This window comes from Arvicola amphibius, chromosome 13, assembly GCF_903992535.2.
Source record: "Arvicola amphibius chromosome 13, mArvAmp1.2, whole genome shotgun sequence".
NCBI classification, from domain to species: domain Eukaryota; kingdom Metazoa; phylum Chordata; class Mammalia; order Rodentia; family Cricetidae; genus Arvicola; species Arvicola amphibius.
In genome coordinates this window covers 2653244-2678331 of record NC_052059.1, presented here as the reverse complement: position 1 = coordinate 2678331, position 25088 = coordinate 2653244, and the positions used below count along the sequence as shown (strand labels likewise).

General features: G+C 46.9%; 1 protein-coding gene across 14 annotated transcripts in view; it reads right to left on the bottom strand.

Moving 5' to 3' along the window:
• Positions 1 to 25088, bottom strand: part of Dock9 (dedicator of cytokinesis 9) — a 248407-nt gene that overhangs the window by 116999 nt on the left and 106320 nt on the right. For all 14 annotated transcript variants that reach the window (XM_038309779.1, XM_038309780.1, XM_038309776.1 and 11 more), the window contains exon 2: positions 13297 to 13413. In XM_038309779.1, coding sequence (XP_038165707.1) covers positions 13297 to 13413 — 117 coding nt within the window. The remainder of the gene's footprint in view (positions 1 to 13296; positions 13414 to 25088) is intronic.

Here is a 25088-nt window from a genome sequence, read left to right as displayed (position 1 = left end):
GCAAAGAACACGTGTGGTGTGTGTGTGTGTGTGTGTGTGTGTGTGTGTGTGTGTGTGGTGCTCAGCCACAAATAGGACATCTACATCACACCCCTTCTCCCCAAAAGATTCAAGGATCAAACTGAAGGAGGGGTGGGAAGGCTATAAGAGTCAGAGGTTGGGTAGGAGTGACCGAATCAGAGTGCATTCTGGGCATGACCTCATAGTCTACACAAGACCTGCACAAAACCAAGCCAGTCAAGATTCTAGACAGAGGGAGGGATGGGCTTACAGCCCCATAGCTGAAGAGCCACTGGCTACTGCTGGATGTCTTTCTGTAAGCTATGAATATGTGTTGCTCTCATTGGTTGATAAATAAAGGTGCTTTGGCCTATGGCAAGGTAGGACAGAGCCAGGTGGGAAATCCAAGCAGATATACAGGAGAAGAAGGGTGGAGTCTGAGAGATGCCATCCAGCTGCCCAAGATACAATGTGCCAGCAAACTGGTAACATCATACTCATGTGGCAATACTTAGATTAAAAGAAGTGTTAATTTAAATGTAAGAGCTAGCTGGCTATAAGCCTGAGCCATCGGCCAAGCAATTATAACAATATTAAGCTTCTGAGTGGTTATTCAGGAACTGGCGGGTAGGAGAGAAACCTCCAATTACAATTGACAGAGAGGCTGCCGGAGGGAGCAGGCTGATCAGTTTTCTTTAGGAATGTAGGTCCATGTTCCAGTGCATGGTCCTTGTCCATGAAGATACAGGGAGCACAAACTGAACTCAAACTAAACTCGGTGGGCTATATGGGCAGGAAGTTAGGATGGAGTGGGGTCTGAAGGCGGGAAGACTTGGGGTGAGGCATAGGGGTGAATATGATCAATACATTGTATGCATCATGAAAATCTCAAGGAGTTGGTAAAAACATATTTCTAAAAATTCCACTATTTTTAGATTGCTGAAACAGTATAAGATGGCCATAGAGAGGGGCCATATTATACAGAGAAAAATGTCCTACTACCCCAAGGCAGAAGAGGCCACTGTAGACACAGCCTCCCGAGATCACAACTAAAGCAGAAGCAGTCAGCTGGGCGTGGACCAGACTTCAGAACTGTGAGACAAAATCAATGCTGCCAAGTTACTGGGCTTCAGGGTGGTTTGTTACTCAACAGACAAATCCAACATGGTTGTAAGGGAGCAGGAGCAGCCGAGCGGCACAGTGCTGAAGAAGACTATACTCACAGGGCGGAGCTTGCCTGAAAGACACTCTGCTGCAACCCGGTTTCCTTCTACTCAGCTGGCACCCCAAAGAGGTCATGTGACTAGATAAAAACCGAGTATCCAATGGATCCCGGATCCCAAGTGCAAATTGTAGTGTCTTCCCTTCATGAAAATATTCTAACAATCATTTAAGAGCTCAGCATAAGCTGGGCGGTGGTGGCGCACGCCTTTAATCCCAGCACTCAGGAGGCAGAGGCAGGCGGATCTCTGAGTTCAAGGCCAGCCTGGTCTACAAGAGCTAGTTCCAGGACAGACTCTAGAAACTACAGGGAACTACAGGGAAACCCTGTCTCGAAAAACAAAACAAAACAAAAACAAACAAACAAACAAAAAAAAAGCTCAGCATAAGTATTTACCCATCTAGCTAAACCTTGCCTGGGTCCCAGACGAATCCAATGGCTAAAGATACAATATTTAATAAGACATATCTGCCAGTCTCATTAAGTACATAGAAGAGAAGGAAATATGCCTTAGAGTACTCCATCCAGAAGGGCATTCAGAGAGGGGCACTGAATTCCAGGATAACATGAAAGAAAAGAGCAGGGCCCCAAGCCCAACAGAACAGAGCATCAAACAAAGGTGTATCAGTCTTTACACTGAAATGGTGAAGGATGGGTTCAAGTTGTATCAAGAACGGGCAAGAGAGACACCTAAAAATAAAACCAAAACAAAACAAATGAGATCACCTATGTTTTAAAAAATAGGGCTGGGCCGGGCGGTGGTGGCGCACGCCTTTAATCCCAGCACTCGGGAGGCAGAGGCAGGCGGATCTCTGTGAGTTCGAGACCAGCCTGGTCTACAAGAGCTAGTTCCAGGACAGGCTCCAAAGCCACAGAGAAACCCTGTCTCGAAAAACCAAAATAAATAAATAAATAAATAAATAAATAAATAAATAAATAAATAAATAAATAAATAATAGGGCTGGACTGGGAATGGAGCCCAGGTTGGTCGAGCGCTTGCCTCACTTGGGCAAAGCCCCAGGTTTGCTCCAGCACTGAGTAAACTAAGCCTGAAGGCACATCATGTCTGGAGCCCCAGTCCTTGGAAAATAGAGGTGGGGGAAAGCAAAGGTTCAGGGTCATCCGCAGAAGCATAGCGAGTTCCGGACCAGCCTGGGATACATGGGATCGGATGGATGGATGGATGGATGGATGGATGGATGGATGGATGGATGGATGGACGGACGGACGGACGGCCTGCCTGCCTGCCTAGGACTAAGTATATTTGCTCTGTCAAATACTGCCTTTGAACTCCAACTGACTTTCAATTAAACTACCACTTTAATCAATTAGGGGATAAAATCAGGTCACAGAAAGAGCAGGACCTGTGTAGTAGGTTGGAATCCTTCAGGTCAGATCCCGAGGGTCTAGCAGACTTGTCATGAATGTAGAAGTCGCCACTAATGCCACCAACTATCGTCTTCATGACCTCCACTCTAAGCCCAGTCTCGACAATTCACTTCTTTATAACACTGCTTTCTGTTTTGACTTTCTTACGTGAAAAAGACACAAAGCCAAGAAAAATATTTAGACTATTTTTTTAATAGAAATTCCAACGTACTTTAATAAAATACTATTTTTGCTTTTCTAGTGGAGACAGCAAATGTATATCAGTCCCCTTGAGTCTGGTCACATTGATCAAATATCTGGTCTATGAACCTGAAGAGCTGATGTTTGACCCTATCATTCAGTAACTTTAAAACAATGTCCCTGAGACCTGTTTTGGCAACTGGCACATTATCCAGCATTCTCCTGCAGGCACATGCCTTTTCCTCTAATAGATTCTGAGTTCCTTTAAGGCCAAGCGCCATCTCCCCTGCTGTATCTCTGAGATGAATACTTGATAAATGTTTCAGGAATGAAGAAAACAGTCAATGGGGGCAGAAAAAGGAAACTGCCAATCACGATCCATTACTGTATATAAGGTTTTTCCTATGAAGACAAAGGCTCTCCGATCCATTACATAAATTGACAAGGGACATCTACAGCACAAGCTAATGTTCTATTTTAACATCTCTATAGATTTTGTGTATTAAAAATTACATCCAGATCATTGTCTTCTCTATGCCAAACCAATTAACATTAAATTTCTATAGTTTCATTTATTGGGCTTAGAAAACAGTTCAAGTCAACCTCTTAAGAGCTACACTCAGCGAGTACCAGAGCCCTTCTAAAGAACGAGCTAAGTTTCTTCCTAACACTGTATGTGGGCTTGTGTGGAGACGGCTTATACCGTACAGCACGGGCCAGCCTGGAATTCACATAACACGCTGAAGGGTGGCCCTTAGCTCATGGCCTTCCTGCTGCAGCCCACGTGCTGCTGAGCCTAAAGGCTTGTTGAGCCATGATGTGCTTGTAGCCCCATTCCTGTCCCTTATAACTACTTTTGCTAAAGGATGGGTCTTTATCCAGTTTCCAAACACGAACATCAAAAATGGTAAATAACAATCCCAGTGTTTGTTTTCTTCTCAATGAATCTCCTGCTTGCTTTGCGACATGGTGTAAATTACCTCATCTTTCCTGTTTATTTTCCTCATCTACAGCCATGGGGACGACCACGACTCTTTCTCTCTGTAGAGGTTAAAGGGAGGCCAACTCGATGTAAATTCGAAGTTGCCACTAATTTAAGATAGTTTATAAGGTGTCCTAATACAAATGCTCCACTCTTTTAATGTTTAAAGGTAAATTACAGCATCTCTCAGTGACCTTGAAGGACTGGGTCCAGGACCTCCTTTATCTATAAAACCCAGAGATGAGGAGTCCCTAATCTTAGGTGTGTAACTTTCAGTTTCTCCCAGTTGCTTCTCACACCCACTTCGGGACCAGGCTGTCTAAACAGCTGCTAAGCTGCACCTCTTAGGGAGCAATCACACACAGTCTGCCCATGCATGCTCTATCATCTACTTTTCTCCCAATATTTTCAGCTTGATGTCATCTGAATCCACAGACAGGGAATCTGGGGAAATGGAGACTCAGATATATCTCTGTCCTACTAAGAAAGTGCTTAACACAAAAGGGGAAGGGGAGAATTTCTCACACCATGAGATGTGGTTAGTGTCTGAAGACTGAAGTATAGTTAAGCATCCCGAATAACTAGCAAGATGGAAACCTCCAAGTTTAAAACACAACTTAGAAATAAAAACTTTCCGTCTGCTATATGAAGGAACTAACAGCCTTTGACACTGGGAAACCCCTAGTTTACTTTCTCCAGGGACAGACTAGCTTCTCATGAGGAATTCAGTTGAAACTGAAGGAAGGAGGAGTGTCCTCTACCCCAAAGGAACTTTGAAGGAACTGTGGACCCCGGGAGCCTCAAGCCAAACTCTTCATTTTCATGGAATGCAGTGGGACCAGCAGCCTTGTCATCAGACCCAGGACTACCATCTCCCAGTAGGGTTTAAAATTCAAACATTCAAGTAGATTATTTTTACTTTAAGAACTTTTCTCTTGATTGAAATGATTCCCTCCAAACACTTTGATGGTCCTGAGCTAGCTATAAGTTCAGAGTAGGAAACTTCTGAGCTGTGTGGACCACCTGGGGGGAAGGGAGACACAGCAAGGCAGGCAACTCCCCCTGTCCTGGCTCTGCCCCAGGAAAGGCTGCAATCCTATCTACTGAGATTAAACTCAGCTCCCCCCTTTTAAACTCTGTCCAGACCCCAAGTGGATGAGGAGATCTATCTTACACATGTGACCGTAAACACCCCCCCACCTCTCTTCACCCTTTCCCCAACTCCCCACCCTCCCGCCCCCACACCCACCAAGAAGCTCAGGTTCCAAGGAGGAGAAATCTGAAGCCAACCATTTCATTAAACTTCCTACGGCAGAATATGAGGAAGGACACGGGGAAGGGTTCTGAATAGAAAGCCAGGAAACCCAAGAGCTCTCGAGGGGAGGTTTGCCTCTCCTCTTCTGCGTAATCCCGGGGAAAGCCTGAACTTTCCGCCATCCATAAACTGGCCTTCTAGGACCTCCAGGTTTCCTCTGCAGGAATTCTGAGTCCCGCCCCTTCCCAACAGCTAAGCTGAGTGCTGGCATCCAATCTATGAAAAACCCAAAGAGGGGGGAAATTTGAGTAAAAAGAAAAAAAGGTAAACACTGCATGTGTTTTGACTTTGCTTTTCAGAACCAAACAAAAAGCGGGAAGATTCACTATATGGTTCAAAGAAATACGAATTGCTGAAGGCACGGAGTTGGGTGACATCTTTATGTCTACTCCTCTGGACTCCACACACGCTAGTTACTCACTTGCCGATGGCATAAACTATTCAAAACATACTCCTAATTCCTGAGGAGGAAGTATGCATATCCACTGTGCATATAAATATCACATGTTATAAGATTTTAATTAGAAGCCTGAACAAAAGGCCCACCCTTCCCCCAGGGACCCTAAGAACAATGAACTGGAGAAGAGACCTCAGAGAAGTGGGTGGGCTCTAACCTAAGCCAGCTGCAGGGCTGGTGACCAAGTATTTGTCTCTGATCCAGGAGCAGAAAGCTGGGAGTAGCCTCACTCAGACAGAAAAACAGACGCCAAGGACAGACAGGAGAGGGCGTGTGGCTGCTCTCCCAGGAGTGGGGAGATGGGGCACTAGGCAGACAACCTTGGGTGGGGTCATCTTGGCTCAGCCACTGGTGAGAAACACTGGGTCAGAGAACTGCAGGCTCTTCACTAGGGTCTCAAGTAACCTAGGCTAGCCTCAAACTCACTAGATAGCCAAGGCAGCCTTGAAGCTCCCTTCAGTCCGCACCTCCCAAGTGCTGGGATTATAGGCATGTACTACCACGCCCCCAAAATGTGACCATCTTTGAGAGCCCGCCTCGCGGTCTTTGCAGAACATTGCAGATTTATCACTATTTTGGCTTTATTTATTCATAGGATTATCCCTTCGAACCTCTGCAAATTTTAGGCATTTATCTGAGGGAGGAGAGAGAAATGAACAGGCACAAAGCACCGCCAGGTGACTGGGCTCTTGAGACTGGTGTCCCCTGGCCCAGCCCACCGCCTTCCTTATATGATAAGCCCGAGCTTGGTTTTTTTGTTAATTATTAATATGTTCAGTCAGTCCAAAGGAATGCAGCATCCACATTAATGTTTTAAAGTTATCTACAGTTTCAACTACAGTTTATTATCAGGAGGGCTCCCTACTCCCCTTCCCTCCCTCTCTAGGCCTGAGACCAGCTGTGCGGTATATCATGTGTCTGGAGAACTCTGTCACTTTGATGTCTCCTGGAAGGGCCACGTGGCTGGGTTGTTCTGTACATTAAATGTTTTTGGATCCAGGGCAACGTCAAAACCGCAGCAGTAGAGGATTCTGGGAATGGTGCTGCAGCTGGCTGACTGCACACAGAAGCCATGGCGGCTTTCCAAGGATCGGCAGAAGCATTTGTTCCAAAGCGCATGAGCTGCTCATGAATGACTCCAGCACCAAGCTACACTGGAAACTCAAATGCATGTAGGGCATTCCCACACCACACACCTCCGAGTTCCTGTCCCAGCCTTTCACGCCCACACGTAGTCTGTTCCTCTCTAATGATGCCATTCGCAGAGAAGCGCCCCCTCCCCACCCCACTGTTTAGCTCACCTGTAAGGGCCTGGAGGGGCTGGAGAGATGGCTAACTGCCCACACTGCTCTTTGCAGAGGTGGGGAGACCAAGTCCTAGCACCCCCTGGCCAGCTGACAAACTGCAACTCTAGCTCCAGGGAAGCCAACACTCTCTGACCCCTCAGACAACGGCACACACATGCACAAACCCCACGCACACTCCTCCAGGGCTGGAAAGACGGCCCAGTGGTTACAACCCTCTTCCAGAAGGTTTACTTCATTTACCAGGGCTTATGTCACATGGCTCACAACCATCTATAAGTCTAGCTTCCGGGGATCCTAGGCTTCTAACCTCCACTGGCACCTGCACTCACGCACACCAACACACTTTGTCAAGAATTTAAAAATAATTCTAGAGAAACAGCGAAAACTCCCAAACAATAGCTTTCTGAAGAACAACTTACAGCACTACAAAGGATGACCCCGACAAAGATAGAAGTCCATTTCTCGTGTTCTTTCTGGGTCTGCTGTCACCTTACAACGACTCCTTTACAAATACGGGTTCTCTCTCCCTAGCTACTCTGAGACCTCCCCCCACGTTTCCACCCTTGGGGGCTCTCTGTCCCCTCAGCAGTGAGGTGATGGTGGTTTCCCCTCGCGGTTTGTTTTGTTTGATGATTCTGGGATCGACCCCGGGGCTTCACACACACACACAGTAGATCTACACCTATGCCACACCCCAGCCTGGGCTCCTGGTGCTCCTCTGTCCTGTGTCTGTCCCTCCTCCTCCTCCTCCTCCTCCTCCTCCTCCTCCTCCCTAGGAGCAGGTGCCCACCCAGCTTCTGTCTCCCACATTGGAGGTTAGTTGGTCCTTTCTATTGGTCCTGACTTCTCTTTCCATGTGGGCTTGAGAGAGTCCAGGTTGCCAGCACCTGGATACCCTAGTGGATGCTGAAATTCACATAACAGGATCTCACGGACTGTGACTTATGCGATGACAATGAACCTGCTTTAAACTCTGGCTTCTTACAAGAACCCTCAATGCTTTCTTTTATCTCCTCTCCTCCGTGTTTAGCAGTGTGAAATTGGGGCTTCTACTCTGTGTGTATAGCCCTAAGCCCCAGACAAAGTCGCCGAATCCCTCACACAGGCTACGAGTATTCATTACGTACATGTCCTCTTCAACCCAGCCAAAGGCCAACCTCCTGAGATGCCAGCTAGTCTTTCAGAGAATCATTCCACAGTGGGAACTCTTCACTCATTTTCTTATATTTGAACAGAACGAAAACTCTCACCTGCTGAAGGCCCGTCTAATGTCAATTCAGAAACATTATATATCAAATTTTCCAGGTAGGTCCAGCCCTAGAGATGACTTCTATCCCACCATGGTCACATAAAATCACACTGACGGACACCGAATTCCAGGTGACAAATTTTCAAAAAGGACGTTTTTAGTAAAAAGCAAAAAATGAAGCCCCGAGATTGTGTCATTGGGGGGGAAAACCTATCAAGGGAGAAACAGTGCTGAAAAATATTTTCTTTTCCAAACGGTAGATGGGAAATGAGATCAGGGATTTCCAGGCCTTTGTACGTCCCGGCGCTTGGCTTCCTCTCCAGGCCACTGGTTCGCAGATAATTATCGGTTGCGTGTGAGTGAAAAGAACCAGGGGGAAAGTAAAAAATCAAGATGTTACTGGCAGGGAAATGGAGTTACCACATTTCCCTGTACAATCCTGAGGCAACGCAAAGGTTGTCCTGAATCTACACACTTCCTAGAACTGGTGATCCTTCATCATCTCCAGCTGCCTCTTAAATTCTCCTGGTCAGGAGTGGACGATGCACCATGGGTCTCAGTAGGGGGTTCTCCTGAGGTATGACACCTCACTCTGACTCTGCCAGCCGACCTAAGACTGACAACTACATACCCACACCCACGTTTAGCTAGGAATCCTATAACCAAACACTCTTTTTAAAGAATGTGGTGTGCCTAGGAGTGGCGATACACACCCATAAGCATCTCCCTTCCTTTCCCACCACAAGCAAACACTGGGATGTTTTGCTCATCCACGGACAGACATCCTTTTCCTGCAACTCGTGCAGCTGCGGACATCTTGCACCGTTGTCTTTTGCATCGTTGCTCAGATCTTCAGATACGAACTCGGAAGTGGAGTAAACGCTCTCTTTACTTCCCCATACAAACATCATCCCTGGCTCATACTAGACGCCTCAGTCTAACGTTCAGGAAATAGGACGGACACCCGTGAATTTACACAGGCAACCAGGCAGGAGACACCTGAAGGTGAGACGCAGTGGACAGATGAAGACGGGTGTGTACGTCGTCTCCACCACCACAAGGTGATGGGGAACCAAAGTCCTGCCGTCTCCACAGAGTCACTGACGGACAGGGACAGTACTTTCCACTGTGCAAACCCTGCCATCCTTCAAGCAATGAATCATTTTTGTTGACACAAAACATTCTGATGAAAAAGGTTATCACTCACAGCCTGTTAAAAATTTTCCCTCTGAGTTTGCTCATTGGAAAGTCCAAAGTTATACCAACTACCAACTTTGAAAACACTATAAAATTTTAGGTAAAGATCCATTAGCCGCCAGAAGGCACACCCCTCTTAAGACCTGATTTAAACGGCTTAAAAAAAAAAAAAAAAACACAAAGACAGGGTCTCATTCAGTGGCCCCAGCCGGCCTGAACTTGCCATGCAGACGAGGCAGACCTTGAACTCAAAGACACTTGGCTGCATCTCTGCCTCTCAAGTCCTAGGACTAAAGTGCCCAACTTACCTATGTCTTTTTAACTTAAAAGAATTACCTGATATTCATCAAACTGAATCACTGATCTGATAAGCATTTTCAACATATATCTATTCCCAGTGTTCAAATTATCAAGGATTAGAGGCCCGTGCAGACAAAGGGGACAGACAGCAGGCAGGACAGAAACACAGAAGGGTGGTATCGGACTGAGCCCTGCTCAGGACCACAGCAGAGAGCTGACATCAGGTCATTAGAGCAGAAGGCAGTGACAGGCTATACAACATACTAAACATTTACATACACAGGACACAGAAGAATCAGGGAGAGGCCACAGTGGACTCAAGTAGTTTCAGAGGACATAAGATTTCAATTGGCTTCTAAAGGAACTCCAGAAACTGCTGGACAGAATGACCGCAAATCCAAGACAGACAGACAGCACCAACCCCAAAGGACCAGGATGGGAGTCTTAACAAATATGCCCCGTGACACTCCTGTCCTGTCCTGTGACACTCCTGTCCTGTCCCGTGACGCTCCTATCCTGTCCTGTGACACTCCTGTCCTGTCCTGTGAGGCCACTTGGATGTCCCCAGATCTGAGGAACAGGGCTCAATGTCAGTCTACCCCTTGGAAACGTGCAAAGGCAGCACCACTGTGTATGCTTATATTTTAGAAATTGTATTTGAGCATGCTTGGCAGACATCTAATACAAGTTCTATTACTTGAACAGTTAATTACCGATGCACCCTCCGGCACTCTGCCTATGATCTCCCCCGTTTCCTAACCCCATCGTTCCTTTTCTGTATGAGAAAAGATGATTTGTTCTGATCAAATGTTTGCAAAGCCTCCAGACACAGAATACTCGATGGTCCCCATTACCTAAGAAGACAGGGTCAGGAGGACTGTGGCATTGCTAAATCATTAACTCACACTGCAATTAGACAGTTAATACCATCAGCGAGACAGATTAGCGAGAACGGATGGTGTAAATAGTGTCTCGGATGACAAAGCCCAGTCTGTAGGAGAACAAATAGTGCCCGGAGTCAGCTGTGACCTGTCACCATTGCCAGGATGAGGGCCAAAGCTGATGTTCAAACTCCTTCAACTTTGGAACAAGTTTCCTGAAACAGAAACCAGGACTTCTTCATTCATTCTGGGCCAGAACAGGGATGCTGAGGCTCTGTGTCCCTTAGAACAACACAGAAATGGTTTCAGTGGGAGATGAACGGATTTCCTCTGAAGTTTTAATCATTTACCTCTACAACTGCTGGAGTATCTGGGTTCTTTGCCCCTGGGAGAGATGAGGATGCTGAGATACTAAAGGAACTGTGTGTTGGGTGTTTTGTTTTCTTTCTTGATTAATTTTATTCCATGTCTACTAACTTTTCATTCTGGGTTTTATGAAAAAAAAAACCAACAAAATTATTCCTAAATATCAATAAAAACACACACTCTACGCCCTAAGAAGCTTCAGATACACCATGGCTTCCCCAAGAACACTACAGAAAAAAATCTGTCAACAAGGAGTCTAATTTGTAAACAACTGACTTTGCTGTTCATTTGGTGCCAATCCCCCAGGCAAAAGGCACAATTCTAGAGAGCCCTCCCATGTACCCTTTAGCTTCAGGGTTCAGTGATGAAGGATGCTTCCAAAGCATGGTCTTTGGGGTCATGCTAGGATCCCACTCACTAGCAGAGAGTACTCTGGCTCTAAGGGAGAGTCACATCCGGCTGATGCAGGCATCTCTAGCAAGCTAGAAAGAAAAGACAATCATGAAAATTCTCACTGCTCGTCCAAACTGAAGTCTTTTCAGTTTGGTGTTGGGGTGGGGGTGGGGGACTGTCAAGGGTTAGAACTGAGCAAGTGCCATTAACAGGAGAGCATCTTTTTTGTTTTGTTTTATTGGGTTTTTTTTTGTCTTTTGAGACAGGGTTTCCCTGTAGTTTCTAGAGCCTGTCCTGGAACTAGCTCTTGTAGACCAGGCTGGCCTCGAACTCAGAGATCCGCCTGCCTCTGCCTCCCGAGTGCTGGGATTAAAGGTGTGCGCCAGCACCGCCCGGCTAACAGGAGAGCATCTTAAAGAGAAAAAAAAAAGGCAAGAAACAGTGTGCTGTAATTCTGGAAAGTGAGATCAGGAAAAAATACAGATGTTTAAAAGATGTTCTTTTTCTTTATGTGTCTGTCTGTGAGTAGGCACATGCATGTGGAGCTGCGCGTGGAGACAAGAAGAGGGTGCCGGATGCCCTGGAGCTGGAGCTACAAACAGCTGTGAGCCATCAAACATAGGCGCTGGGTGGGGGCTGAATTCAAATCCTCTACAAGAGCGACAAGCGAAACCAGGTATGGAGAATCCCAGCCCTCAGGAGGCAGAAGGAAGAGAATCTGAGTTCAAGCCTAGTACGGTCTACAGAGACAAATGATCCAGAACAGCCAGGACTACAGAGAGAGACCTGCCTAGAAAAAACAAACAAACAAAACCAAAACAAGGCCACCACCGCAAAGAGCAGTAAGTACTCTTCAACACCGAGCCACTTTTCCAGCCCCAGAAGGGGAGGCTTTCCACACCAACTGGTTTAAGTTTTTCCAAGTACGTTAGAATCTACATGTAGTTCATTCTTCAGCTCCGTTCACAGAAGACCAGGTTTGGGCAGTAACAACATCACGTAGGACTATCCAGCTCAAGGAAACTAAGGGAGAGGACAGGAAACTGTTGGGAAACATCCAGGAGAACAAAATAGGAACAAGAACCTCTGAGCAGACCGCAGTGGCCCCGGGTCACTAGTAACCCTTGCTCTTCAGTAACCTTAACACTTCCTGTCTGTCACCTAGCTAGAGGCTAAAACCCAGACAGCGGCAGCAGCACGGGGAGGAGCTTCCCTCTAAGAAACGACACCTCCGTCCTGCTGTCCTGCTACCCAGACAGATTTCACAACACTGCTAACCACGGCACAGCCCTTCTCTTTGGGGACCGGCAGTTCAGGGCATGTTGCAGCAAGGTCCAAGCGTGTCATCCTACAAGATGGGTAACAAGCCTCTTCTGCTCCCCAGAAGGTTCTAGAATACCTGGTTTAAGTAACAGCAAACGAGGCTTGGGGGTGTATTCAGTGGTCGATCAGCATTTGGCTAGCATGCACAGGTCCTAGTTCTGTTCAAAAAAATGTGATCTAAAATCTAAAATAATCTAAGACATAAGAAGCACTTGTACCCTCTAAGTCAACCTAGGGTATGCAGATACAGACACACACGCACGCACACGTGCGCGCGTGCGCTCCCCCCCCACACCCCTATATGTAGACTTATAATTATTTATGTGAAAAATTAATCTCACTAAAAATATGAAGTCATAAGGTACACAATTACATCCATTTTCTTTCATAACAACACTGTCCTCTTATGCTAGGACTGAACACAAGACTTCACACATGCCAGGGGAAACGTGTACTACCCATCTCACGGCATTGTCTAGGCTGGCTTTGAATTCACTCTGTGGCTTAGCCAGTCCTTGAATGTGGGATCCCCCTACTCTGCTCCCCAGATAGCTGGGAGTACAGAGGCCTGCGCCACCAGACTGGCTCTAGTCCTCGCTTTAAAAGTCATGAGCTCACCAATCAAACAGTAAATGGGCTTACAGAAACATGTGCGCGATCAAGTAAGTCTATAGCACAGCGGCCAGCTTTTCTACAGTAACATGGCGGCACTGAGAGAGAGGTATGGCCACGCACCTGGAAGTCATCGTAAGGGAAGAGGAGCATCTCCCGCAGACAGTCATTCAGGATCTGGGTCTTCTTCTGCACAATGACATTTTCGTAGTCAAGTGGCTCGATCAGCTTTGGCTTTGCCTAGAAGACCAAAGAAGAGTCCCCGTCACTGAGATACTCTTAGAGATAGACAGACCTTTTCGTTTGCTTGGGCTGCACTCAGCATGTGGCCCATGGCCCTGGGCCCTGGGTGGCTTCTCATGAGCCATCATGGCTTACTTGAGAAAGGGAAAAGACTCTGTACATCCAGACCACAATATTGTCCAACTTTTCGGCAACAACTGCATTGATCTCACTCCCGAAAAGAAAACACAATGAGAAGAAATTTGTTTTCAGAGGGAGAAGAGACGCACGGCGCACCCTGCCCAGGCACAGTGTTGCCCCGTCCGTCATCTAAGCATAAGAGGTCTCCATTCTGATGGGATTTCCAGCCATTTCTAAGGCCACCTCTGGCTGACCTGTCCCCCCTTCCAAACTTCAGCTCCATTAGAACCACCCTGTTTGGAGAACCAACCATAGCCGGCCACTGCACGCTCATCCTGACCCAGGCCTTAAATGTCCCTGCCGGACTAATTCCTTGGAACCCTTGGAATACTTCTTGGAACCCTTCTGAGCCACCACCCATTCCTCTGAAATACTATACACTCACAACAGACATATAGCCTGAACCTACAAAAAAACATGAGCTAAGCTGAAAGCAGGCAAAACTGCTCACACCCTCGGGAGTGAACCCCAGGGAACAGCGATGTTGATCCTAGCACAGTTCGAGTAAGAAAGGGTAGCAAGCCCATGGGAAATGAGAGATAACGAGCCTTTTGTAGCTACTTCCAACAGTCTTTTCAGTAAAACTCTCTCCTCTCACTCACTCATCGCCAGCACATTTGCGGGGAACATCTATGCTGCAGGCAGAAATACATATTCAAGTAACTATGTACCACAGGATGTCAACTGCTAAAACAGACATAAGTATACACGTATTACGTGTCTGTACATGTGTGTGCTATAGAAAGCAACTAAAAATTCATACGTATGTGTGCATATGTGTGTGTGTGTCTATTATGAGAAGCAACTGAATCCAGGGCTAGCAAGACGGCTCAGCACGTAAAGACAGTTGCTGTCATGCCTGATAACCCGAGTTCAAGCCCCTGAACCCACGTGGTTGAAGGAAAGAACCAACTCTTGGAAGCTGTTCTCTGACCTCCACACGTGTGCTGTGGTACAAGCAAGTAAGCGCATATGTGCATATACATACATGTGTACAATACAGAGAGACAAGATAAATAAAAACCCGCCATTATCAAATTACTGCAAAATTATTTTTAAACCATTAATACAAGATCTAAAACACAGGATCTCAATGAACGTTATCTATGCTGACGTGACGACTTATATCGGAAATATGTAAAGACATCCAGTAAGTGGCATTTAAATGGGAATTGTGATTGAGGCTCTGAGTGCCGGGACCTTTGTCCTTTCTTTCTCAATACAACTAAACTACATTTCCCAGGCTCCCTTTGGTTAGGTGTGGCTACATGACTGTCTTCTGGCCAACGATCTGTAAGCAGATGTGGCCACTGACACCTTGGCCCAGAGAGGTGTCCCACGTGAAGCCTCCTCCATGTCCCCCTTCCTCTAGGGCTACCATGATCCAGCAGTGGCCTGCAGGGAGAATGGAGCTCCAGGATAGAGGACATCAGATGCCAAGCTATCCGCAGAAGGCCACAGGGCACCGGAATGCGCCATGAGTGAGGACTGAATCGCGCACTGTGTTCAGCCCAAGACTTCGTGGTTGTCCAAGCCAGACGACTTGGCATGGCGTGTGGGTAAAAGCTCATATTTCATGTCAATTACTTGACCCAAGCACACTCGACAAAGATACTTTTATATTCTAAGAAAAAGTTCAGAACCCAAAGAAGTATACAATTAACCATAATTATATAAAACATGTTTTAGGGACGGAGGCTAGAAAATACGCAAAAATCAAAACACTGAAGTTATGTATCATAAAAGTCTTTTTAGTTTGGACGGCGAAAGTTCAGGTAACGCCTACAAGATCTTAAAGTCAAAACAATCTGCACAAAGTAATTATTTTTAAAATAGAACTGCCACAAGGGAAAAACATTCTCTAAATGATTTTAAGTCAACTTTAAAAAAAAAAAAAACCTCATTCTTCTATTTCGGTTTGTTGTGCTGCACAGAGCAGCTGGCAAAATGAACGGACATCATAATTAATAATATGTGCCTTAGGAGCCATTTCCACAAACCTAACAAAACCAGCCATCCCAGATGGCCTCAGCTCCACCCGTCCCCAGCTTACAAGGTGGCTAGCACGCAGCCAGGAACCACCCTCCCAGGCTCAAGGCTCAAGGCACATCTACCTTCTGCTCCTTCACAAAAGGACGTGGAAGCTTCCATGGAAGGTCGGAGTTCCTTTGTGTGTTTTATCTGCGCTTTACATTTTATTTGACCTTGCTCTTACAATACAGCAGCCAGGGGACTTTCTGGTAAAGATCCAGGAGGGAGCACCCTCCAGGAAGCTGCTGTGCACCCCCCCCCCCACAAAGAGCCAAGGAAATCCTGCTCCAGCCTCACCCGCAAGGTTCCCTGATCATTGGCTGCAGCCTGTTGCTGTGGGAGGAAGGTCCCGAAATAATCACACAGAAACTGTATTAGTTAAATCACTGCTTAGCCCATTAGCTCTAGCTTCTTATTGGCTAACTCTTACATACTAGTTTAATCCATTTCTATTAATCTGTGTATCGCCATGAAGCTGTGGCTTACAGGATAAAGTTCCTTCCAGCTCCGTCGGGGATACGTGGCTTCTCTCTGACTCCACCCTTATTTCTCCCAGCATTCAGTTTAGTTTTCCCCGCCTATCTGAGTTCTGCCCTATCAACAGGCCAAGGCAGTTTCTTTATTCACAGATGGTATTCACAGCACACAGAGGAGACTCCCACATCATGTGGCCTCAACACTTTGTCCTTCACCCCTTAAGCACAACCACACTCTCTCTAAGACCTGAATCTTAGCACCAGGTAGTAGGTCAGATTTTCCATGGGAAAACCACTCCCAGGACCTCCAACACTGTTCTAGGGACAGAAATCAGCAAACCTCCTAAAAAGCCAGAAAATAAACACTCTAGGTTTTGTCAGTCTCTTGGGCTGTGTCAAAGACACAAGTCCGCTGTTGGAGTTCAAAAGCAGCTAGGGACAAAGAGGTACAGAATGGATTCAAATTTTATAAGAAATGGGCAATAGCCATATTTAGCATTTGATTGACAAAAGCTATTGTTAACACACTGCTAGGTTAATAATAATAATAATAATATTTATTATAATTTTATATACTAGTTTCCCATGTTCACATATTTATGTGTTTCCTATATGCAAACCGACACAGATAATACACTTACAACTATAGCAGGCAGTAATTGTTTCTCAACCACTTGCTAAAATCTGAGCTGCTTACAAGGTTCATTTTCTAATGGGACTGTCATTTTACCTAGGACACTGAATACTGTTTCCACCAATCAGGTGACTCGTTCTCCCTAGATGTCATCTTGGAGGTATTCAGTAACGAGATGCAACATTGAAGCAAGGGCTTGCTTTTATGCAAACAAGTGCAACATTCAAGAGGCTCCACTCACATGATCACACTTAGCCTACCCAGAATCTAGGCTGACCACAAGTTAATAGTCTGGATCATCCAGCAAGACTGGATTATGACTGGTCCTCCACCAATCAGAACTCTTTCTTCTACCACATCTGACTGAACTTTTTTCCCCCTTTGAGACAGGTTTTTTTGTTTGTTTTTTGTTTGTTTGTTTGTTTGTTTAGCCTTAGCTATCCTAGAACTAGCTCTGTCGACCAGGCTGGCCTCAAACTCACAGAGATCCACCTGCCTCCTGAGTGCTGGGATTAAAGGCATATACCACCACTGCCTGACAGACCAAACTTTTAATGTATTCAGGGAGGTTCGGCCACAAGGAATAACTTATTGGAATTTATTTTTAAAATCTAAAGAAGCATTCATTTCATGCCCTGACAGTTTATACAGTCATCATCGTCTGGCCGGATCTAGAACGACCTCAGAGGCAAGCCTCTGGGGCCATGTCTGAGAGAGCTTTTCTAGGTTAGCTTAACTGAGGTGGGGAGACCCCCGTTACATGAAAATGGGCTGGGGCTGCAGACGTTAGAGAAAGGATGAAGGAGATGGAGCGATTCATCTCCCAGTGTTCCCAACTGCAGGCTCCACGTGAGCAGATGCCTCCTGTCCCTGACTCCCCATCCTCATCATGACAGCCTGCACCCTCAAACCGGGAGTCTGACAAGCCCTTCTGGAAGCTGCTTTTGTTGGGCATTTTTCATTTCATTTCAGCAATAAAAAAAGTAACTCATACATGTGCCTTATTCAATTGTCAAACTCTGAATGCCTTTCCTTCCAGAACACCTCATAAGCTTGGTCTCCTACAGAACCTGGCTCTACTGCTGTCCAGGGCCACACGACTACTCAGGTGATCACACTGAAGGCCGGGGGAAGAGGGGTGATGGGAGATGAGGTAGTCATCAGGGACCGCTATTGGGCAGCTGCGTGAACACATGTCAAAGGCAGAGCCTGGCAGACCACAGGCACCCGCTAGATGTACCTGATTATTATTAAATGCACTTCGATTATTGCTTGCATGGCAGGTCTTGTTTTTTTTCTCTAAGCGAATGTTTCTTATCTGTTCAATTACACCGATCTAGTCACAGATAATTTCCTCTACTGTCTGTGAACACATGAAATAAAACAGCCAACGATGGCAGGGACATGCACAGAGACGAAAAGACAAAGGACCTAACAGAGAGAAAACTATAATAGAGATGACACTGGTACTCGGGGCAGAGGCTGAAGCCAATATAAAGCTCGCATTATCAGCTGAACCAAGCACAGATGTAGTTCACGCTCGGGAGGGGCGTGGGTGGGGACTGAGGTGCTCAGAGAGGCACTCCTATTAGAGTAATTCCACAAAGACAGCAATGGCATCTCTGGGGTACTGAAGGCAGAGGCCACCAGCGCAGAAACATCCCGACTGTACTCGCGCGGACAAAGGATGGTGAGGCTGCCATGTCCTGCACTCAGCCCTCTCCCGGGCCTCTGAAACCTCCCACAATGCATGCCCCCTCGAATGAGATGGCCTGTGTTCACACACACCAGAATTCCAGATAGAAGGGTAATCAAGCCAGAGAATCTTCCCTGTCCTGGGGAAATGGGATACCTCTGGAAGCCAGCCGATCTAGAGAGTGTTCATCCACAATATGGTTCGGTTACGGTCCCACGCGAGGTCTGCAAGCCATGGGAACCGGAGCGAGCCTCAACAACTAACACAGTGACCCCTATTGCTTGTCCCTCAGCCACAAGAGCTTCCTGGGAACTTTCTAGACTTTCCTGCCACAGAGACTGAATATGAACACATGAGATCCTGAATGCCACTTCTTAAAATAGCAGACGGAGGAAGTGGCAAACGAGAAACTCATCATTCCTGCTCATGAAGAATTTAGGACTTCCCTTGATTTCTCTTCCAGAGGATGGAAGTGCCGAACAGCCGAGGTGAAGATGCTTCACGAACCGTAGTCTATTTTCCAAGGCATCCGCTGGGGATGGGGACAGAGCAGGGACTGAGATTCTGAACCAGGTGACAAGAAGCATGGGCCTCGCCAGCCTTCCTATGCTGTCTGTCCGCTTACATAAGACTCTTCTTGTCTACCAACTCCAACTTCCTGAAGTTGGATTTGAGGAATCCTTGTTTTCCTGTGGTTAGGGTGTGCACAGACAGCTGACAGCCTCCCTTCCTGGTGTGCAAACACTAACATCAAGGTGTGTCACTACGTTTAGCGGACATTTACTGAACCTGTCCACGTGCGCTATGCCAGGTCTTTGGGACACAGGTGAGGAAGATACAAGCCCAAAGACACAGATGCATCTGTGAACAAGAAGGGCAACATAGTGGTGGCCCGGGACAGATGCATCTGTGAACAAGAAAGATAACATGGTGGTGACCGGCACAGATGGGTTTCTGACCTGGTTGCCTTGAGATTACTATATCTCTCCCAAGCTACGCCTTCTCTGTTTGCATTGCTGCATCTCCAGTACCTAGACCTGTATCTGTCATGGTGCGGGCATTACCTTACTCACCGCCAGGAAGGAGTAAGGGGCCCGCGACCTGGTGCTTCCTGAAGGAAGCCGCCGGGACTGAACAAGTCAGGAGAGATTAGGGCGGATGTGCAAGCTCATAGGTGCAAATGCATTTGGAGCAATCTGAGGTCTACAAAATCATAGGGGAGAGGGATTAAAAAATACAAGCTGATGCATTCAAATTGCTGGACCCCCAACCAACTGCCAAGACCCCAGAAGGAAGCTAAAGAACTCAGCTTCGTCGACTTTACAGGAGGTTCTCCTTGGTCATAAGGAGTGCACAAATCAACAAGTCGCTCAAAGCAGGCTTCTGGGGGGTGGAGAGGTGTGCAGCAGGCGAGAGGCGGGGCACTTCACGTTTACTGGAAATCCACTGTGAGGGAGAAAACAAAAGCTACTATATTCTACGTGAACAGTGAAACTGTGAGCCATGGCTCAAGGAACAAGAGATGACTAACAGTCTCGCCTCGCTCCCTCTGAATGGATGGGTGGCACAGGAGTCAAAGGAGTGGCTCCTAGTGGGGTGCAGTGGCTCCTAGTGGGGTGCCCTTGCTGCAGTTTATCCGTCCAGTCCTCAGTCTCTTCGCTAAAACGCATGCAATATTCAGTGGGAGGGGTGGCCAAGGACTACTTCAAACCCGGGTGCTCGCCTCCAGTCTACAGCGTGTGGGGCAAAATGAAGCCAGTTGAGCAAGCGGGAAGAGCTCTGAGGAGACCAAACACAGAGAAGCATGGGGACTGAGAAACACATACACCTTCCAGCAGGAGAACTCACTCACACACACACACACACACACACACACACCCCTTCCAGTAGGGGAACTGAGAAACACACACACACCTTCCAGCGAGGGAACTGAGACACACACACATACACACACACACATACCTTCCAGCAGGAGAACTGAGACACACACACACACCTTCCAGCAGGGGAACTGAGACCACACACACACACACACACACACACACACACCTTCTAGCAGGGAAAATGAACTCCCATCACTGAATAACAGATGTGTGACATTAAGACATGCAGGAGACTGCCAGCATGTTAGTTAACACGCCTTTCATTCTTGCAGGGCTGAGGCTGGAGTTCCAGGCTAGCCTGGTCTAACAGTGAGATCATGTCTCACAACCAAACCAACAAACCTCTGAGATCACAACAAACACGACCCAATCCATTATGATTCCATGACTCAGGCTCTTCCCTAGAGTGCTTATTAACATGTGTGGGAAGAAAGTCTGGAAGCTGTTGAAAAGCATACTAAAAACATTTAAGGTGTATGATTGTGCATGTGCGTTTTATCAGTGCACATAATGCAAACGCAGGTGCCCTGGAGCTGTGAGCCACCTGGCAGGGATGCTCTGCAGGAGCAGAACTTGCTCTCAGTCATAGTCAGGTCTCCAACCCTCCCAACCAACATTCTCCGCCCTCCCCCCTGGCTTGGCGTACACGTCTGTAAAAAAGGTTAGGAAACTTTCATAATATGGACATGTGGTGGTTTGAATGAGAATATCCCCTATGGACTCAGAGTTTGAACACTTGGTTCCTGTTTGGTGGCATTTTTGGAATAAGTTTAGGAGGTGTGGCCTTGCTGGACGAAGGATGTCACTGGGAGCAGGCTGTGAGCTTCCAAAGCCTCCTGCCATTCCCAGTGGGCCCTCTCTGCTTCCTGCTTACAGTTCAAGACATGCTGCCCCAGCTGCAGCTTCTGCTGCCACGCCCCCAATCTGCTGTCATGGACTCTTGTCGGCTGAAACTTTAAATCCAAACCAACTTTCTTCTGTAAATTGCTGAGCTGTGGTGTTTCGTCTCGGCAGTAGGAGAGCAACTGATACAGGGTACCGCAAGCTTGTACAAACATCTGAACGTGAGGGCCATCCACACTACAGATGGGTTTGGAAGAAGGGGAAGGAAGGGGCCATCTGAGTCCCTAAGAGGCAGGTCTACTGTCCCAGCTCAGGTTCTCCCCCTTTCCCACCCAAATAGTATATTTTTAACTTTAATTAATTAATTTAATTAACCGTTAATCTTAATTTCTACCCCGTGATCAACACAGGATGCAAATGGCAGTTTATCTAAATGTAAAGTACGCTTGAACCCGAGCGTTAAAGCACAACCCGGGAGGATTTGAAGACTGTGGCCCAGCCTACGGGCATAGGCCTCCCAGCCGTCCACATAGACTTCACAGTGACACACTTGTGAGTTCAGTTTTCTGTCGGAGAAACAAGAGGCCGTCGGATCCCCACTCTAGAGAGCGCCTTCAAAAGCACTCAGATTACAGAACTGGTCACCGAATGGTGGTTTTATGGATCAAGCGTATCCACGTAACGAAGACTGTCCATCTTAAAACCATGTTGACTGCAAACGAAGACGAGGGGATTTAAATGGGATCATGGCTTTCCAAAAATTATCAATCTGCTTCTCAGGCGAAGAGAACTAAAGACAACTGTATAATCCACCGCATCTGGAAAAATGGGTAAGAGAAATGCTGGACTAGGCAATGACGTCGTAGTGATAGTGACACCCATGACCTGAAGCCCATGCAGCTGCTCCCAGTTAGAGAGCTGTGCTCAGTAGGGTCGCTGCTGAGAATATTAACAAGGAAGACAAGACAGGAATTTAGGGAACTCACTCCCTGCCCCGTGCACAGAGTGGAGAGCGCAGAGAGGACTAGGACTGGCTCCCTTGCACACACAGTGACCGTTTCCAGCGTGTCTTTCTCTGACAGGCCACACAGAGTCCAGGGAAAACCCGAGGAACTCCAGCATGCCCTGCTTCTGCCTGCCTTCTTCTGCAGGTGAGAAGGGATCGATAAAGAAATTCTACAGTAAGTCTAAACTATAGACTTTCAGAGAACCTGTATTTTTCCTTCTTTAATATCACAGCCTAAAAATTTTTAATTCTTCTGAGATAACGAAAGCTATTTTGAAACTCTGAAGCAAAGAGGTCAAGCAATTTACACAAGAAGGCTCTAAAAGGCGGTTTTCGTCCAATTTCATAACAACTTACCTTAAGCTATTGGGGCTGAGGGGTAAATGTCCACAGGACATTCTGCTCACAGACAAGTCCCTGTGTGCCTACCGAGAAAGGACGGCAGAGACCAGCTGCAGCAGGGCAGGTATCGGTGGAGCCAGAATTTAAGTTCCGGTCCCCAAAATACCGAGCACTACTGAAGAGGGCGTGTGGATTCATGACAGCAATCCAGAGGCTCTCAGAGCTCAGCTCCAGGCACCCAGCCCCAGCATCTGGAATTTATTAAAAATGCAAGCTCACCCAAGACCCCCTGAATCAGCAGCTCTGGGGTGGCCCAGCACAGTCTCAGCAAATGCTCCAGATGACACTCTACTGGGCAAGCCCTCTACTGGGCCATCTGCTTCAGAGAATCTCATGGTAGAGACTGTTTTCCAAAAATTCTGAGCTCTACCGTTTACTGACGGACGACGTAGTCTTAGGGCAAATTGTATACTTAACCTCTAAGTATCCTTCTCTGAGGACAGAGACATGAATCAGCAGCTAAAACACAACCTGTACACACACACACACACACACACACACACACACACACACACACACCCCTAAATGTAATAAAAACTTAAAAATAAACAGTTATCACTATCCGCAAAATGGCAGTTTCTATTCTCTTTGACGTGGGGTTATTGAAGGGATTCAATACACAAGCCCTCCTATAGAGCAGGCCCATCACATGGGCTACAGGGGTCATGTGTAGCCACGCACAGTTCGGCACCTCTTTTGCCAGGCTACACATCATATCTCAGAGAAGGAGAGGAATCAGCTCAGAGAAGTTAGAGGATTTGGGGACGGTCACACAGACGGTAACCCCGAGGTCTCCCAGCCCCATGCCCAGGACTATCCCCATCGCAAGGTCAGTAAGCATGATGGAACCAGGCAGCCAATGCCTCTCTCCTCTGTTCTGCATTAAGGCATGTCCTCCACGTGTCCAGAGGGACCATGAGGACAGGGCCTTTCTGCTCAGCTCTGAGCTCGGCTGAGCTAACTGTGCCACATCGGGGAGGCGGACAGTCTTGATCCACAGAAAAAGAGTGCTTGCTTCAACAACTCGCACGTCCTGGTTGAAGGATATTAATAATCTTACTCTGAAATACACGCTTGGATGCATGGATACACACGGATGCCACCAGGCAAGGACAGACTTTAGGAGTGAACTCTGCAAGGAACACCTGGGCTTACACTAGCATCATCTGCTTTCTTCCTGCAGATTCACAAGTGTGTTAGCTCATCCAGTGACTCACCTTCCTCCATGACAAATTCCTATTTTGAGGCTAAATGTGTAAATTTATGGACAAACAATATTCAGTGGCATTTAATGAGGTGACCGCTGAGCACTTAAACTGTGGCTATTCCGGGGCTGGAGAGACGGCTCAGTCAGTGAAGTGCTTGCCTTGCAACCATGAGAACCTGAGTTCAATCCCAGAATCCATGAGAAAGCAGATGGTGGCTGCACCTATAATTCCAGCACCACGAGGATGGAGACAGGTGGGTCCTTGGGACTCTGCTGGCCAGCCAGTCTAACCTACTGGGAAGATTCAGGCCATTGAGAGTTCCCCAAGAAACAAGGTGGAATGGTACTTAAGACTGAGCCCTGGCCTGCACATACAATATACACCAGCACACTCATGCTCTCACACAGACACACACTCACAAATTTACACACATGCACACACACAAACACATTTCACTCACAGACACACACACACACACACACACACACGCACGCACGCACGCACGCACGCACGCACGCACCTATTCTGAATTCAGTTGTACCATAAGCAGAGACTAAACATCAAAATCAGTCTGACTAAAAGAAAGTAAAACTACCTTGATATTTTCAAAAGATTAGTGATTTATTAGAAATTCTTGGTTAAAATGTCAATTACACCTGTGTCAAGCTACCTTACTTTGGATACCAGAAAGTTTAGAGTGTGCACTAATTACATACTATTTCTGTTACTTTTAGGATGTGACATCAAGAAGAAAAAGGTTACTTTCTCAAACTTCCAAAAAAAAAAAAAAAAGAAAAAGAAAACCAACCAACAGAACCAGAGATGGAGCAGTCAGATCCATCTGTGAGGTAGAACGGGAGTGGGGACACCTGGCGTCCTTGAGAAGGCCCTCCTGTCTGTGCTCCTTCTGCCCTTCTCCGCCAAGCACCAACTGGGTGGGGATTTGTGAAGCCAGCGTGCAAAGCTCGTCCACAATGCATGCTAACACCCAACATGGCCACAGTTTCTGCTGTGCTTCCAGGAAGACACCGGCACTGGTGGCAAAGAGAGGTAGCAGCACATGCAAACACAGGAGAAGGCCTCACTTTGGGAACTTAAGTTTGCCCTTGTGTACCCAAGTCAGGTAACTAAACTACCAGCTTAAACTCAACTAACCAATGTTAGCAGCTTGGCTGGGGATGCGGCCCTGAGGTCTAGCTGCTTCCTTCAGCATTGTTCCTTCTCTCTGTAAAGATGTAATATAGCTGGTTGTTGGCAGCTAATCCTCTCAAGGTGGAAGAGAAGGAACAGAGACATGGCCCTCATGCAATGAC